The sequence below is a fragment of the Hyperolius riggenbachi genome, chromosome 1, assembly GCF_040937935.1.
Source record: "Hyperolius riggenbachi isolate aHypRig1 chromosome 1, aHypRig1.pri, whole genome shotgun sequence".
In the NCBI taxonomy this organism is placed as follows: domain Eukaryota; kingdom Metazoa; phylum Chordata; class Amphibia; order Anura; family Hyperoliidae; genus Hyperolius; species Hyperolius riggenbachi.
The window spans coordinates 461,763,349-461,782,513 of NC_090646.1; the positions used below are offsets into that span (position 1 = coordinate 461,763,349).

Below are 19,165 nucleotides of genomic sequence, written 5' to 3' on the forward strand. Positions count from 1 at the left end.
CTTGGTTAGTTTGTAATCTCTATGCATTCACGCGTCACACTTGTGATAAGGTGCATACACACATCCAATTTTGACTGGCCAAACTTACTACTTCCATGTAGTATGAGCACTTACCTACACAGTCTGTAGGCCCTTGTACTACATGGGAGTGGTATGATTGGCCAATCAAAATTGGATATGTGTGTGCACCCTTATTTTGGTCCTGGCCAGTTGGTCAGAATAAAGTCTGGCACACACACAAGTTTGACTGGCCAATCACTGGCCCATGTTATCACCTCTGTAGTATTAGAGTATATCTACACAATCTGTTCATAGTATATAAAATCTTTGACTTTTATATTACATGGAGATGGTAACATTGGTAAGTGATTGGTTAATCAAAATAAAAGATGTGTACCACACTTTGGAGTGTATACACCTATCCAATTTTGATTGGCCAGTTTTACCACTTCCATGTAGTATGAGGGCTAACAGATTTTTAATACTATGAACAGTTTGGCGAGTTAAGCTCTAAAGCTTGTTACACACATTCAGTTAGCAGTTGGCCGATGATCAAAATTGGGCGGGTTTACCTGGCTTTAGTGTGCATATTATTCCTGCATATATTCCTGCCGTGGTTAATATATAAGCTACTTTAGAAAGGGGAATGCTTATTGAGAAGCATAGAATGCCCTAAGCTCTCCCTCATTGGCTTAATATCACTGCACTGATTTGTGGTGTTCATAAAACAATTGCTCCTAATATTTGGGAGGCTCCTTGAGTGTGCAGAAAGAAGCGGCTGGTTCAAGCAGATAAGGAGAGCCTAGTGGCTTTCATTACTGAATGAGAAAACAAGTAGAAGGTATTTGCAGTGATTTCTTTCATAGTTCAACCATAGCAGCACTGGGGTGGTTTATTGAGCTATTTTCTAGTGCATAGAAAAAGGACTTCTGTATGTCAAGAAAAAGCATGGGTGACATCTTAATTTTACATGTGTAAGATGATCCTAGAAGGCACAAATACAATAATGACCTTGGATGCACAAAAATGGTATTGAGTTTTCCAACAGACCATACATGCTCCCTATTTTACTGGTACATTGCAGACTGATTTTACATTTCATCTAGCTATCGAATCGATAGGTAATTGAAATCAAAAGGTGGGATAAGGGTCATATTGTTGCTTTTGCTTTGGTGGGAGTTAATACAATCAAAGCAAAAACAGTGACTTTTAAAAAGGCAAAAGTTAAATACTTGCCTCAGTAGAGGAAAGCTTCTGCACAGGTTTCTCTAATCCTTCTTGAGCCTACTGCAGCTTGCTGCACCCTCTTCTTCGCAGCCACGAACTTGTTCTTGTATGATCAGAGCCACGCTGACTCGTGTACGGCTTTTCACTTTGGCTATCATTCATAAAGGGGTGTTCGGTAAATAAAATCAGTGCGGGAAAACACCGCATTTGGTAGTTTAGACTTCAGTGTGCTCATTCATAAAAAAATGTTTACAGTTGTGCTAGCACTGCTGTGATTTCCCGAACTAGGCTGGCTCTAGACTGGCGGTAGTCTGGCGTAACATGAGAAGCTGCCTGAGTCCCTCCATTCACTGCTCTCACTGCTGCTGCTTTGGAGGTCTGTCCATTAACTTAAATGTAATCCACATGCTTATCGCTACTTCCAAGGGAGCGGTATTCCCCGTCCTCATACCGCTTGCTCTAATCTTTATGAATTGACATTTAGGAACATTTAACATAATCTCCGCACAAGGTGGTAATTTATCGCTCTGCTCGGGAATGTCAACTTTTGTTACGGAAACCGCCTTTATGAATAGACATTTTGCTATGTGCTTGGTAAAGTCAGCCGTTTTCAGCATTTCCGCATGCGGAAATGCTTTATGAATGATAGCCTTTGTGTACAAACCCCTCTGTACTACTGTGCAGGCGTGGGCCGACTTGCATCTGCGCAGTGCGGCCCCACTCGCACATGAATAGGAGCACAGGCAGGCACGCATATTCAACAAGCCGTTGTCCACTATGTTTAGAGGATCCCAGTGCTGGAATGGTAAGCTCAAGGGGGATGGAGGAAGCCTCTGAATTATCCAGACTCTTACCTCTACTGAGGCAAGTATCTTTTTCTCCAAATTTGACTTCAGGTTCACTTCAAGGACAACTGAAGTGAGGGGTATTTGGAGGCTGCCATATTTATTTCCTTTTAAGCAATACCAGTTGCCTGGCAGCCCTGCTGATCTATTTGGCTTCAGTAGTGTCTGAATAACACCAGAAACAAGCATGTAGCTAATCTGGTCTGATCTGACAATCATGTCAGAAACACCTCATGTGCTGCATGCTTGTTCTGGGTCTATGGCTTAAAGTATTAAAGGTATCAGCATGATAGCCAAGCAACTGGTATTGCTTAGGAATCAACAGCTGAAAACTGCTGAGCCCCTACATACTTACCCGGGGCTTCCTTCAGCCCCTTGCATCTGACATGTCCCACGCCGCAGCTCCGCTCCCAGCCGCCAGCCCGGGGTACCTGTGCAGAGGCCAACCTCGAGGTCGACCTTTATAAGCGTCTGTATGAGCGCCGCTGTCAATCAAGCCCACGTTGTCCACAGTGTACTGTGCAGCTGCAAGGGGTTGGAGGAAGCCCTAGGTAAGTATGTAAGGGGGCTGCAATATTTAGCTGATGCTTCCTTTAAATAGAAATACATATGGCAGCCTCCATATAGCTTTCACTTAAAGAACTACTGTAGGGGGAAAAAGAGATGAACTTACCTGGGGCTTCTAATGGTCCCCCACAGACATCTTGTGCCCGCGCTTCCACTCACTGATGCTCTGGTCCACATCTCCTGTTCACTACTGTAATTTACAACTATTAAGTCCGAAAATCAATGTGCCCGCGCAGCCGTGCCCTTGCTCCCGCTGACATCACCATGAGTGTATTGCACAGGCCCAGTACGGGCTGCGCCTGCACAGTACGTTCCTGGTAACATCAGCGGGAGCAAGGACATAGGCGCAGTGCTTTTCCGACTTTAAAGTCAGAAATTCCAGAAGTGAACCAGAGGCGGGGACCAGAGCATCGGTGAGTGGCTGCGGGGGCACAGGACATCTGTGGGTGACCATTAGAAGCCCTGGTTAAGTTCAACTCTTTATTTTATTTTTTCCCCCCTACAGTACTCCTTTAAGTTGTCCTTTAAATGATAAATTAGCAGCTGCATATTATTTTACTCTGGACAGTTCCTTAAAGCATACTGTTATAGTATTTTTTTAAATGGTGGAACTGGTCGTATGAATCAATATCTGATCTTTCACAGCTGCTGGAAAAAGAGACTAATTAAGAAGACGAGGAGCTACTCCTGCTGTCACTATTACCTTCATGGATGAGTTTTATGTAAACATGGTGGTTGAGTTTTTAGCACAATTCAGACTGAATATGATAGAGCCTGGCTATAGTGTGAAGGGTTAGCAGATCTCTAAACTTGTCTGTGGATGGAAGAGGAGAACCAAGAAAAGTCAACACAACTAGGAAACAACAAGAACTTTTAGGGACTTATTCCGCACAGTCCAATTATTTACTACATAATTGTCAGCTATGGCACTCTTTTCATGAACAGTGGTATACCTACCGTTAGCCAAAATATATTCAATGCCTCTGTTTTTAGATTAAAAAAAAAAATGTTCATCATACATATCGATGCGTTAAAATGATAGAAAAGGCTTGATTTATATTTCCCTGTGTACCAGGCAAATGTCTGTTTAGTAGGGCTATTCACATGAAAGCCCGTTCTGTTGTGGGAAGTGGAACATATTTTAAGGTTTTTCTTTAGTTCCTGGTCTGATGTCAACCAGGGCTTTGCAGTGAGCTTCCGGTTTCCAATCTTCGCCTTCCATATACATATGGTTTTGTTACCGGTACTTGTGGTGAAAGCATCACTCCCTCTGCCTTGGACTTCTGAGACTGCAGACCGGAAGTTCATCTTACAGCAGAGCTTCAGTTGTAACTTTGACACAAAGTGGAAAAGTGCCATAGTTAAAAAATAGATTTCAGTATCAGAACAAAGGGGATTTAAAACATTTGTTAGGTAATTTTCTGTCCCCATTGAGGAGATTTTTCCTCATTTCATTCTCATTTTGATCATAGGAAGGGGGGGAGCTAAAGCTGGTGATAAGTCCTCCCTGCTAATGCTGCTCTCCCTGGGGTTCTATGTAGAGTATTAGCGCAGCAAAGTGCTCTGCCACTTACCTCTCCAGTGGTTTGCCCCTTCCTCTGTGCTGCTGTCATCTGGTGCCTGTAGTGACCCAATGGCAGTGTACATGCACCGCCAGATCACGTTTCGCTGCACTAATATTCCACATATGGCCCCAGGGAGAGCAGCATTAGCAGAGGGACACCGGGGGAGTGGTGGTGGTTGATTTTTAAAGGATTTTCCGAGGAATCCTATTAAAAAAAACTGATGTGCAGTGTGTGGCAATGATAGATCCCTCTCTGATCAAATATCGATCAGAGAGGGATTTATCTTTTGGGCACGTCGGGAGAAAGTCTGCTAGTGTATAGCAAGCTTAAAGGGAACCTAAACTGAGAATATGGATTTTTCCTTTTAAAATAATACCAATTGCCTGATTCTCCTGCTGCTGGAGACTAATACTTTTAGCCACAGCCCCTCAACAAGCATGCAGATCAGGTTCTTTGACTGAAGTCAGACTGGATTAGCTGCATGCTTGTTGCAGGTGTGTGATTTAGCCACTACTGCAGCCAAAGAGGTCAGCAGGACTGCCAAGCAACTGGTATTGTTTAAAATAAAACATCCATATCCCTCAGTTAAAGGACACCTGAAGTGAGAGGGATATGGAGGCTGCCATATTTATTTCCTTTTAAGCTATACCAGTTGCCTGGCTATCCTGCTGATCCTCTGCCTCTAATACATTTAGCCATAGACCATCAACAAGCATGCAGAAGATCAGGTGTTTCCGAAATTTTTGTCAAATCTTACAAGATAAGCTGAATGATTGTCTCTGGTGTGATTTAGATACTACTGCCACCAAATAGGCTAGCAGGGCTGCCAGGCAACTGGTATTGATTAAAAGGAAATAAATATGGCCGCCTCCATATACTTCGCTCTTCAGAAACCCTTTAAGGTTCCCTTTTAAGTCTTCTTAACCAGGTCACTGATGGCTCAAAAAGGCCTAAAGTCCCTTTTACACGATACAATTTTTTTGCGATTCGATCGGATCGAATTCGATTGATCAATTAAATCCCACATGTCCGATCGGTATTCGATTTGATAGTGTGGTTGAATGTCATTGCAAAACGATAGCAAATCAAGCACACTACCGATTGAACCGTATACCGATCTGACAAGTTGGATTTAATAGATCAATCGAATTCGATCCAATAAAATTGCACAAAAAATTGTATCGTGTAGATGTGGCTTAAATCTACCTCAGAAAATGTAGGGAGCACACTGCATGTGCCAGTTAAAGCTGTGTACACTGCCAGTTCATCACATGAAGATGCCTTTCAGATCCACTACATTGCTAATTATGCACACATTTTTAGTTTTATAAAGCAGGGAAAAGTCTTGGCATAAAGTGGAGTCACAAAAATCCTATGTGGGAAAAATTAAATCAAAATAAATACAGGGAGTGCAGAATTATTAGGCAAATGAGTGTTTTGACCACATCATCCTCTTTATGCATGTTGTCTTACTCCAAGCTGTATAGGCTCGAAAGCCTACTACCAATTAAGCATATTAGGTGATGTGCATCTCTGTAATGAGAAGGGGTGTGGTCTAATGACATCAACACCCTATATCAGGTGTGCATAATTATTAGGCAACTTCCTTTCCTTTGGCAAAATGGGTCAAAAGAAGGACTTGACAGGCTCAGAAAAGTCAAAAATAGTGAGATATCTTGCAGAGGCATGCAGCACTCTAAAAATTGCAAAGCTTCTGAAGCGTGATCATCGAACAATCAAGCGTTTCATTCAAAATAGTCAACAGGGTCGCAAGAAGCGTGTGGAAAAACCAAGGCGCAAAATAATTGCCCATGAACTGTGAAAAGTCAAGCATGCAGCTGCCAAGATGCAACTTGCCACCAGTTTGGCCATATTTCAGAGCTGCAACATCACTGGAGTACCCAAAAGCACAAGGTATGCAATACTCAGACATGGCCAAGATGAGAAAGGCTGAAAGACGACCACCACTGAACAAGACACACAAGCTGAAACGTCAAGATTGGGCCAAGAAATATCTCAAGACTGATTTTTCTAAGGTTTTATGGACTGATGAAATGAGTGAGTCTTGATGGGCCAGATGGATGGGCCCGTGGCTGGATTGGTAAAGGGCAGAGAGCTCCAGTCCGACTCAGACGCCAGCTAGGTGGAGGTGGAGTACTGATTTGGGCTGGTATCATCAAAGATGAGCTTGTGGGGCCTTTTCGGGTTGAGGATAGTCAAGCTCAACTCCCAGTCCTACTGCCAGTTTCTGGAAGACACCCTCTTCTAGCAGTGGTACAGGTAGAAGTCTGCATCCTTCAAGAAAAACATGATTTTCATGCAGGACAATGCTCCATCACACGCGTCCAAGTACTCCACAGCGTGGCTGGCAAGAAAGGGTATAAAAGAAGAAAAACTGACCTGGCCTCCTTGTTCACCTGATCTGAACCCCATTGAGAACCTGTGGTCCATCATAAAATGTGAGATTTACAAGGAGGGAAAACAGTACACCTCTCTGAACAGTGTCTGGGAGGCTGTGGTTGCTGCTGCATGCAATGTTGATGGTGAACAGCTCAAAACACTGACAGAATCCATGGATGGCAGGCTTTTGAGTGTCCTTGCAAAGAAAGGTGGCTATATTGGTCACTGATTTGTTTTTGTTTTGTTTTTGAATGTCAGAAATGTATATTTGTGAATGTTGAGATGTTATATTAGTTTCACTGGTAAAAATAAATAATTGAAATGGGTATATATTTGTTTTTTGTTAAGTTGCCTAATAATTATGCACAGTAATAGTCACCTGCACACACAGATATCCCCCTAAAATAGCTAAAACTAAAAACAAACTAAAAACTACTTTCAAAAATGTTCAGCTTTGATATTAATGAGTTTTTTGGGGTTCATTGAGAACATGGTTGTTCAATAATAAAATTATTCCTCAAAAATACAACTTGCCTAATAATTCTGCACTCCCTGTATATGGACATAAAAAATAAAAACATACCTAGAGACTCCCTCAAAATGAATCCCCACCCTAGAGGTCCTAACTGCAAATCAAGAGTTAGTATGTACCATCTTGATTAATGCTATAAATCCTGAAAATTAAAAATTGTTTGCCCTATAGCTCAAGGTAGATAAACACCTGTCAGCTTACAGATACCTGTGCAGCAGTAGATAGCAGAAATAAAGCTTGGGGGCTTCCTCCCAACCTAAAGCTTGGTACACACACATGAGATAAGTGTTTGGAAAATGAAAGATCCAAGATCTGCAGATAATCTTTGTGAAAAGGCTTGCAAAAGAGAGACAAAATGTATTTGCCTCTTAATTTTTCAAATCAAACCTGGTGGCTATGACCTGCAGATGATTGTTCGTTAAACAAGGCGAGTATGAAACCTCCAGATGATTCTTAACTTTTCTGTGCACATGTATGTGTGAAAAAGAAGGGACTAAATAGACAACAAAAGCATTTTGGGGTCTTTTCTTGTTCTTGCTGTGTACAGCATCTTTAGAACGATCCCTCATTCAAACCTTCCTTACAAACTTATTTGACAGATTCATTCTTCGGTTTGCCATTTTTTTTTCTGATGTGTGTACCCAACTTTATTGTCAATGTCTGGGCCAATCTGTGGTCTGTAACAGCCTTTATTGCTTGCCATCTACTGCTGCATAGGTATCTGTAAGCTGATCAGGAAAGCACTTTTACATTCTAAGGGTATTGATATTTGCATTGTCACTTTATTCATGTATTACTTGATATATTATCCTATGTACTTTGTAAACTGGTAAGGATAATGTATAGTGACTTGGTTTTGAGGGAGTCCTTAGGTGTCTTTTTAAATGTAGTTCTTACAAAGCCCACTGGCTTTGACAGTCCGCTGTAGGGTAGAAATCAAGCATGGAATCAGCACTGCATGCTTGGTGTAAATCACAGCTCCTTAGGGCAGTGCTGTCACATACATAGGCTTGCAGCCCACCTGTTGCCTACAAAATTGTTCTTCCACAGGCTCTGCTCCTGTCCCTGAACTTGTGCAGACTTTCTGTATGGCAAGCACACAAGCCAATAGTGTACCTAGGGGGAATGGACAGGTCCTCCTAGTTCCTTTCATGCAGTCTGGGCCCAGAGAAAGTGGAGCAAAAATAGCAAATGTGAATTCCTCCAAATACTCCTGGACTCCTTCCTCATCTTGTATATAATGTGAGATAGATCTCCCTTCCAGGACCCATCCCCGGGGTCCTGCATAATATGTTTCTATAAATATTCTATACAGGATTATTCTGACTCCACGTTGTCATTATATTTAACTTTTTTGTAAAGCTAGATTTTGTTCATTAGGAATGTAGCAGATCATAGTGGCATCTTCATGTGATGAGAAGTTTCAGGCCTTGTTCACATCATACGCGCTTCGGTGCGCATTTAGAAGCGCATATGACGTGGTGACACACAAGAACATCAGAAGGGCGTAGACAGCCCCTCTGCCGTTTACATCTACTGCGCTGCGCAGCAGTACGATGCGCTTGCGTACTGCTGCCTGCATTTTGCCGCAAGCACAGAGCTGACCCATCACTGTCAATGAATGGGAGTGGCAGTGCAGCGGGTAGTGGTGCAGATGGCGTGCAATCGTATGCTCTGCGTTCTGATCTCACGGCCATCGGCGCTAGTACCTGACATTAGTTGTAAGCTTTCCCTTTCTTTTCTAAAACAGGAAAATGGCATACTTCACTATTTGAAAAGAACTAGATACATTTAACAAAACACATACATTGTTTCTAAAGTCTGCTGTGGCCGCCTCTTTCGTGTTATGGCATGACTGTGTAAAGGTGGTCACTAACGGTCCAATTTCTAGCGAAAAATCGTTTGAGCAATCAGAAATTCTGATCGGATTGGTTGTAAATAATCTCCATTGGTGGACACAATCGATTATGAATGAGTGAAAAAAATGTCGTCCGAATGAATATTCGTCAAACCAAAATTTGCATTTTCTTGTTGGTTGTGATAGATAGGAAGCAAAGATTGGTTCATTGATGGTGTAGTGAACGATGTATTAAAATATTTGCCTTCCGATCAGAATTTCTGATCGCTCGAACGATTTTTCGCTAGAAATTGGACCGTTAGTGGCCAGCTTAAGACAAAATCTCCCCAGGACCAAAATGTAATACTATATATGTCGCTTGCCAGTTAAGGGTAGGATTAAAATGATTTCACATTCATCATACATTTAGCTTAAAGCGGGCCTGGACTCTTGCACAGTGTATGTAAAATGTTTACTCCAAATATAGTTGCTAACAAATGTACTGCTCTTTGTTTATCCACATCAGAGTGTCCAATAAGTTTATAACAGCTGTGAATCAGAGCTTAAAGCTATGCCTCTGCTCTTAAAGTAAACATTGAGGCTTAACCCTTTCAGTGCTCCCAGGAAAGTGGAACCAAGTTAAAGAGACACTGAAGCGAAAAAAAAATATGATCATAAAAAATAATGAATTGGTTGTGTACTATGAATAATTGCTAGAAGATTAGCAGCAAAGAAAATATTCTCATATTTTTATTTTCAGGTATATAGTGTTTTTTCTAACATTGCATCATTCTCTAATATGTGCAGATTACACAACACTCAGCATTCAAAATGATTCTTTCAGAGCAGTCTGTGAACTAATGACCTCTCCTCTGGCAGAGAAAAAGTAAATAGTTCAATAACAGTTGAGATAATAAAAGTCAGAAAACAGCCCTCTCCACGACTTTGAAAGTCGTAGAGATTAATGTTTTTTTTTGTATAGAGATAACAACTGGAGTTTCTTAACTCTTCCTGTACTGGAAACAATTAGACTGATGTATCTGATCTTAATGTTTTATTTCTTAGCTGTACTACACATACAAATCATAATATCATTTTTTTTTTTTCGCTTCAGTGTCTCTTTAACCTAAAGGTTTTTTTTTTAGGAATTCCATAAATTTTAAAAACAAATACATTTCACGAGGTCAAATACTAATTTTTTTTTAAAATACTTGCATGAAATATAATGCACGGAGGACGCCATCCGCGCCCTCCGTGCCGTTCCGCCGGGTCCCCACTGCTCATTAGCCCCACGGGCCGGCTCCCGACCCCACAGCCCGGGTCGGGCTCTCCTGCCTCCACTAAAATGGCCGCTTGAGCTGGCCGTGGCTGCGCAATCCGCACAGACGCGAGTGCGGTTGCGCAGCTCTAGGGCCTCATCTTCCCCCATCCACGTTACAGGAGACAGCCTGTAGCATGGATCGGGGGGGGGGAGCCCTAGAGCTGCGCAGCCACACTCGCATCTGTGCGGACTGCGCAGCCGCGGCCAGCTCAAGCGGCCATTTTAGTGGAGGCAGGAGAGCCCGACCCGGGCTGTGGGGTCGGGAGCCGGCCAGGGGGGCTAATGAGCAGTGGGGACCCGGTGGAACGGTGCGAATGGCGTCCTCCGCGCATTAAAATTTCATGCAGGTATTTAACTTTTTTTTAGTATTTGGCCTCGTGAGTCCTTTAAAAGTTTTCATGATGTGGCAAATCTTTTGGATCAGAGAGGAAGTTCTAAGTTTAGTTCCACTTTAACTTTCAGTATGCAGTACTTTATTCAGTTGAGTTGTTACCTTTAGGTCAGCAGAACAATAATGCACTATACTTTGGTGAAAGAGCCCAATGCTTGTGTGTGTCTATTCATTCATTCATTCACTTATTCATTCATTCATATGTTGTTAAATATGCAAAGTGGTTATTCAGGCTTCCTGGTTCTTGGAGATTTTCTCTGTGCATGCAATGTATGGTTTACAGGTCCACTATCCCATAGTATTTAGTAGCATATGTAGCTGGCAATATGCATGGACTTGTACATGGTGTTTTATTTTAACTTAGAATACCAAAATTTTGCTGCTCGCTATTGCTCAGGTGTTGATGTTGAGCACCTTCAGCTGAGAATCTGCTTTGCATTATAGTGGGAAATGAATGCTCTATAGTAGCACTTCAGTACCACCAGACAGTCCACTTATTTTAAGGTTGTCTATATATTGGGATATTTTTTAATGTCATTTGTGTACATATTTTTGTAAGAATGAATAAATATATATTTCAAAATATATTTGCTGGTTTGTTTTGGTGATTTTTATTTATTTACTACATTGCTCCTGTTGCTTTGCTTTGCTGCTTTATTTATCCTTACTTTGGAACATGGCTGATGTCTGGTGGTAAAACAGTGAGCTGTAGCCAAGCATATTTGCATGAGATATTTGGCACATTGTTGTGCTTGTTTGTTTTACTTTTCTCCTACATAAAAAAAGTTGAGTAATCGGCTAGAATAATGTTTTTGATTGCCAGCTGTATAGGTATGTAACAGAACTGGTGATTTTCTTTTCTAATGGTAGTTATTTCTGTAAGGATCAGTGAGCACAGAACCACCCATTCAAGTGCTAATTAGCAGAGCTGTTTGTCCACCTATTCACCCTGCATCCCAGTTTTAAAGCAAATTGCCAAGGTCCCAACTGGTGAACATGTTTTTCAGCTCCAAACACTGCAATGTGAAAACACCAACCTCAGGAGACAGGCCACAACAAATCTTTATCAGGTCCCTGCTGGGTCAGAGTTCACAGACCTCGCCAACCCACCTTCCTTAAAGAGGCGGCCTTCAGGACGAGGTAGTAGACCCATGTCTATGTATGAGACTGGATCAGCTCAGAAACCCTACCTCCCTCTGGGAGAAGTTTCTTATCCAGAAGAGGGTATTAAAAGACTACAGCCTTTTCCACCACATGTAAGTAAATAAGAGTGCTTCTTTCATTCTTGCATGCTTTGCTGTTCTGTTCCAGCTAATGTCTTGTCCTCCTCTTGCCATTAATAGTTTTAAATTATTGTTGTTTCTTTACAAAGCAGATATTATTAAGCTACAATGTTGTGTACCCCTACACTGCTTACTTCAACAACTATTTTTGAGCACCAAAGCCTAGGGCATGTATGACCTATCATTGTTGAAGGCATGAAAGCTCACTAGATCTACAACCTAGATTTTTAGTTCCAGCTCTGACATTTTTAGACATGAACAGAGAGCCTAGCTGGAAGATGTCTGGGGATGAGGGAGCATATTTCTGATATTACGATGAACAATCTTCGGCAGTTCATGTATGCCTTGAAGTGTATTATTATTTTGAAAGTTTGGGACTGCAGTTACAAAACTATGCATTACTTCTGACATGAGAGCCTATATGTAATTAGCTTATTCACTAGAAGATAATTTGTCATCTTCTGCTTAAAGTACTTTCTCAATTGCAAATTCTGTTTCAGTATTTTGCAATTGAGAAAGTACGATCACAATTATTGATTATTTTATTGTTTTCTGGGGGTTTGAAAGGCATTTTATTGACAAGTTGAGAAAATATCACCTAGGAGAAAAGTGAATTGCGTATGGGCTGAAGATGTTTACATCATTCGTCTTTGATTACAGCGGTCTTATGCAGTAAAAGTCTAAATGGGAAGACCCCACACACACTTCCATAAAACTAGTACATTAATTATGGGTTTGGGCTAAATGGGAACTATTGATACCAGTACCTTGATGGTCATTATCCCTGTAGAATGTTTTACATGGTAATGTAACAATGCTATTTGAAGGTGACCTTCTTATTCTGTGCAGGTGTCAACACTCCTGGCCCCAAAGTATGTGCCCCTCTTTGTCAGCAAAGCAGGTTGTTTTACGCATGTGTATGCGTAGCATTTGAGTTGGGTGCTGCAGAGCTATAGTCCACGGCCTTCGCATGTGTCCTGCTGAGTTGCTACGGAGCGGGAATAGTTTTATCACCGCCAGGAATTTCAATGGCAGCAGGGTGAGCCATTATTCAGCTCACTCTGCACCCAACTCGCACGCGGTGATTCCATATGTCCGCCTGTCAGCATGTTTGACTGAGCGGAGCATGTACATTCTGATAATAATCTGCAACCCCTGATTAGCGCCCTATGGCAGGTTGTGACTGCACATCACACCATGCTCCACTCATAGCTCCACTGTGCTGCTGTTTTTTATTAGTTATGAATCCTCTTCCCAAAGTATAAATATTGTACAAGAGGGTAATTTAAAACTGGAATGCTGTTCTATTCAGCTGGATTCAAGACAGTTTTCAGTTTTATCTTGTGGAGTGTTTCTAAGCTAGTTTAACATTATTTCACAGCTTTTAGAGCACCCTTGTGAAGTATTTATACATATACAAAAATTCCTGTGTTCTGATAAGTACTGCACTTTTCATGCCACTCTTAATGGTATTAAGAATGTCAAAAATATTTGACTATAAAAGTAATTCTTGGTATTAAACTGAATATAGAAGTTATCTACTAAACTTCATTTTGTGATGGAAGTTATTTATTTTTGTTGTTGTTGTTAATACATTCAACTAGACATCTTGAGGTATCTAGAAGATGTTGCTATTTATAAGTGGTTAATTATTTCATATGGGATTAGTGGTAAGTTGTTCTCTTGGTTACCCATAATTTCTAGCATGTTTTGATTATCTTACATTAGATAAGCAGCCATGTTGTGTATAAATAAAAATCTTATGGAAATGGAACAAGCTGCATTTTATAACTGTCAGATTATTTGGACCACTTGAAGTTTTGTGCTTTTGAAGTTTGTTTTTGGGTATCTCGAGTGTTTTTCTTTTTCCCTTCAGATTGGGAGGAGTGCCTTTGTGACCTCCTCTTCATCCCTGCCTTCCTTCCCCTCCACGCTTTCCTGGTCAAGAGATGAAAGCACACGAAGGGTTAAGTACCTTCCATGTTAGCTCTGTTCCCTGGAGACCTCAGCTTTCTCCAGGGGAGCTCTACATCTCTGTCCTTTTTTGCCATTTTTTGCTAACAGACCTCTTTTTCTCTGCATGAAGCAATAATGCCTCATTATAACCCTATTCACTGCTACCACCATCCACACTCCACAGCCATGTAATGCTAGCAGCACGATGATCTGTATAACTCAACCTCCAGCCAGACAGTCTCAACTTCACTCACTCTCACTGGATACATGTGCAGCAAATGTTGTCAAGCACTGCTGGTGTAGTTATTTAAAAAGTGTGAATGTTTTATAATGGTCACTTAAAAGTCCAAACCGAATGGGAAGGTTTTGTTTTTGAACAATCATTTCGGTCAGCAAGAAAAAAATATTTTCTGGAAACTATGGATGGAAGCTACGCTGGATGAAGTAAACCTTATGTATGGGTAAAAAATCAATGTTTGTTGTGTCAATGCATATTTAAAATCCAGTATGTACACTGTTGTATGCATGATAATGATTATTTTTTACTAAACTCCCATGTAGTGTTGGGAACTGAGGATTATACAACACAGGCACAGTGCAGGAGAGCACGAAGTAACCAATCTCTTGTAGATTACTGGTATCCGATGTGTCACACAAAAGCAGAGACTGTTGTGTGTTTCTGTAAAAACATTGCTCATACTAAATGCAGCAGTCCAAAGAGTGCTGTACTGTTTTTTTTTTTTCGTTTTTTTTTCCCCCTTTCTATGTAACCGTATGTTTTTTTTCGGAGTCTCCTCAATTGAGAGGCATGTGATGGCAGCCATATCTATTTCCCTTTAAACAATACCAGTTGCCTAGCAGCTCTGGTCTTTCTGGCCTCGCCAGTGTCTGAATCATATGCCTGAAACAGAAATTTTTGATTTGCATGCTTGTTTAGGGTCTGTGGCTACAAGTATTAGAGGCAGAGGATCAGCAGGATAGCCAGGTCATTTGCATTGTTTAATGAGATGATGTCACCAAAGCAACCTTCCTCTAAAGTTCATAAAAAAGCTCTATTCTGCAGATGCACATCTTCACAGGAACGGTTTACAGAATGTTTAATTATTGGAATTGAGATCTTAAAATGATATGTGTAAATGAGAGCCCATGCCGTGTTTGTTTGTTGAACTGTGATCCTTGTAAAATGACATTGTTAGGTACACACCATACAATTTTCTGGCAGATTTGTCTGCCAGATCGATTATTTCCAACATGTCCGATCTGAATTTTGATTGATTTTCGATCTTTAATTGTTTTTTTTTTTTTTTTTCCGTTCTATGAAAATCAATCAAAAATACGATTTAAAAAAAGATCGTAAAATCAATCAAAAATTCAGATCGGACGTGTTGGAAATAATCGATCTGGCAGGTAAATCTGCCAGAAAATTGTTTAGGGTGTACCTAGCATTAGGCCTGGTTCACGATGCAAGAGCTTTTTTAGCGCTAGTGATTTGAAAAGCCCTAGCTTATGCAATGCTATGAGGGATTTTTATAAAATCACACTGCTCAAGTGAGAACACACCCATAGCATTACATTAGCAAGAGCTTTTTAAATCACTAGTACTTAGAAAAAGCTCTTTCCGTGTGAACCAGCCCTTAAAATGTTTTGCTAATCCTTCTAATTTAAAATACCATTATGTATAAATAGTCTGGTTAGTTGGTTTACGTGGAGGAAGCATTGGCTAAGCCAATATTAGTAGCACACACATCTTCATTATGATGATTTATAGTTTTCCTTCACACAGAAATATAGCATAGCCACTAATCAACTACGCAGATACTACATTATTAATATTAAGCGTTCACAATTAGCAGCTGCCTGTTTGATTACATGCAGTCTGTAGTGATTATCTGTAGTGTCAGTCTCCCCATTGCCAAAAAGCCTACACTGCTAACAAAGTAGAGAAAAGATGCAACATCCCCATTCCCCCAAAAAGTCTTCAAAAAGAATGTTTCTAAACTTGGTCAATAAGATATTACTTTCACTTACCTTTTATCCATGTACATGGTTGGTTCAAACTTATGTAATGTTAACACTATAAATCAGGAATAACTATGCCTAGAGATGACAGGGCTGACTGATGTGCTGTATCACCTCACATATCTTCCCCAAACACCAGGAACTTATATGTTGAGATAGAAACTGGGATGGAATAGGCTGCAGAAGAAGTAGGAGAGTTTGAGTGATGATTTTGATCTGGAACAGTTGTGTTTTAGGGTGCTTGCGCGCACTGTGCATGCTGTGTTGCAATATGATTGCAACGTAGCTATAATGCCGCAATATGCGTTAGACATAAAGTGCAGTTATGCAGTGAAGAATACAGTACAATGAAAGTATGCTGTCTGTTTACCAAAACGCACACGTTGCTTGGTAAATAGACAGCATGTTGTGTGTTACTCTGTTGGAACCCACTGCACTCAATGTGAAAGCACCATAGAAATTGTAAGAAACTATACGTGGGTTGCTATTGGCAACAACACAACACACCTTTATTCCGGCACCAGCAACTCATTAGTAAGAGCTGCAAACACGACTCTCATCACAGAAAACAGTATAGGAGATAGACCTTCTTAAGCGTCTTCAGAGTTGAGGAGTTTATTCAGTAAGCAGATATACAGATACAGTTCGTTACATCTTTAGCCAAGCAGATTATTCTGTAGTAAGTCTTTGCGTTACTGCTCTTGGCTCCAGTCCTGGCTGCCAGGTTCCTCTTATGTCTATACTACGTTACATCTATACTACCTATATACAGCATACAGTTATAGACTATGACACATCATTGAATAGACGTCAAGGGTTGGAGAAAGCCAGCAGAGAGAGTGTCTCTCCTCAGCCGGTGACCCCTTTTAATACCGGTCACCAGAGAGTTAAATGTGACATCATCTGAGCCATCCTCCCAAACCTACAATTGGCTTAGACACCTTGTGATGTCATGACACACTCCTACTTAATTAATATTCCGAGTGCTTTTTACCCTACATACAAAGAATGCCATGTTTGGTAAATATTGGCTTTTTTTACTGTTCCTGTGGCTTAACTGTTGGGGGCAGTTAGACCAGTGGCCTGTCCAAGGAACAGATTCCTGGTAACTGCCAGCCTTGGGAATGTTCAGTACCAGTTCTGCTGAACTGTCTCTTTTCTCTCAAAGAGAAAATCCCCTTAAAGAGGAACTCCAGTGAAAATAATGTAGTAAAAAAAGTGCTTCATTTTTTACCATAATTATGTATAAATGATTTAGTCAGTGTTTGCTCATTGTAAAATCTTTCCTCTCCCAGATTCACATTCTGACATTTATTACATGGAGACATTGTTACTGTGGGCAGGTTATTTAGCTGTTTCTAGCTGCTCTGGCTGTTAGACAGCTAATAACAGCTGTTTCCTGTCTCTGAACATTGTTACATTGTGGCTGTTTGCCAGGAGTACCGCGGTCTTCAGAGGTTCTTGTGGGAGGGATTTCAGCACAAAATCAGTCACACAGCGCCCCCTGATGGTCTGTTTGTGAAAATCATTGTCTTTCTCATGTAAAATGGGGTATCAGCTACTGATTGGGAAAAAGTTCAATTCTTGGTTGGAGTTTCTCTTTAAAGGGCAATCCTGCACACCAAGCCGTTTTCACTAACTCAGTTCAAGTAACTGAGGCCTACTTAAATTATAATAGAAATATGACCTTATACGCTTACACGGAGCGCAACGGGCAAATTATGAAAGGACCTTTACCACTCCCCTTGAGTTGGAGAAGAGTGGCCAAATCTGCTGCCAAGTGACACACCATGCCTCGTTGATAGGTTTAGACTGGAGATGGGCATTTCAGACTGGCTGCATGTATACAGCTGGTGGCTTGTAAATGTGTCAGTAAGGCCTTGTTCACATCTGCGTTTTTTTTCCGGAGCCGGCCCTACGGATCCAGCTACCTGGATCCGGGAAAACAGTCCCAGTGTGCTGGCTGTACACTCTGAAGAAAACCTGAAAATCTCACTTCTTTCAGTGCTCATAGCCCTTCTGGGTACCAGTACAGTTACCACTTTTCTCCACAGGAACACTATATGCTTTGTATGGATTTAGCTAAACTTGTCTGCTCTTTTACTGTGGTTAAAGAAAGACAGATGTTTTGAATAAGCACCTGAGGAAGTGGTAATAAGGGCTTTCTGGACGTGCTCAGCCCAGGCTAGTAAAAGAGAATTTGGAATTTACTCTATTTCTGGGATCCTTTTTGAGGGTTACCCTCCCTCTTTATTTACATGCACATTCACTGTGCATGATTTTGCTTGGACATAAATGTGCAGTAATGCACTGACATTTGATATTCCATAGAAATGATAGTTTCTGAAAATTGAAATGGAAAGATCATTTTTATTACCAGTAGCAAAGAAATGTTTTTTACATTTTTTTTTTAAATTGCTATCAAAACTAGCTAAAAAGTACCTAAAAACAGAACAAAAGTAACGGTAAGCACAAACCTAAAGCACTATTCAAAATGTAGAGGTTATCCATTTTTGGCTGGTTTCTTCATCAATAATGTTAATTGATACATGCTGCAAATGATTAAGTGTGTGGCTAAACTCATGCATTGAGAATTAGCAGATCAGCTTAGGAAAGCATCTAATGCTTCATACACACTTGAGATAAAGGTCTTTGGAAAAGGCAAGATCACAGACCAATTTTACCCCCTTCCATGTAGTATGAGAGCCATACTCTACACAGTCTATTCTATGGAGCGTAACTCCCCATCAAATAAAATCTTTGCAAGATGCTGCACACAAAGATGCTGTACACACTCAAAAGATCATTATCTGCAAAAGATCTATTCCTGCAAAAGATCCATTCCTGCAAAATGCATTCATAGTCTATGATATCTGCAGATCCTCATACACACCTTGTTTAACAGACTTCATCTGCAGATCAGATCCACCAGGATGGATTTTCAGATCTGTAGATGATTGCCAGATATGCAGATGAAGCCTGTTAAACAAGGTGTGTATGATGATCTGCAGATCTTATAGACTATGAATGCATTTTGCAGGAATAGATCTTTTGCAGATAATGTGTGCAGCATCTTACAAAGATTTTATCTGATGCGGAGTGCAGCTCCATAGAATAGACTGTGTAGAGTATGGCTCTCATACTACATGGAAGGGGGTAAAATTGGTCTGTGGTCTGTGATCTTGCCTTTTCCAAAGACTTTTATCTCAAGTGTGTATGAAG

The 19,165-nt window shown here is 40.8% G+C and overlaps 1 protein-coding gene across 5 annotated transcripts in view; it reads left to right on the forward strand.

Moving 5' to 3' along the window:
• The window catches only part of GIT2 (GIT ArfGAP 2), a 160,654-nt gene that overhangs the window by 112,460 nt on the left and 29,029 nt on the right, over window positions 1–19,165 (forward strand). For 3 of the 5 annotated variants that reach the window (XM_068239238.1, XM_068239208.1, XM_068239217.1), the window contains exon 15: window positions 11,693–11,941. The exons of 1 other annotated variant lie outside the window; for it this stretch is intronic. In XM_068239238.1, coding sequence (XP_068095339.1) covers window positions 11,693–11,941 — 249 coding nt within the window. Of the gene's footprint in view, window positions 1–3,284; window positions 10,162–11,692; window positions 11,942–19,165 lie in introns of those variants that run through there. One more of the 5 variants, XM_068239230.1, reaches the window with a different exon arrangement.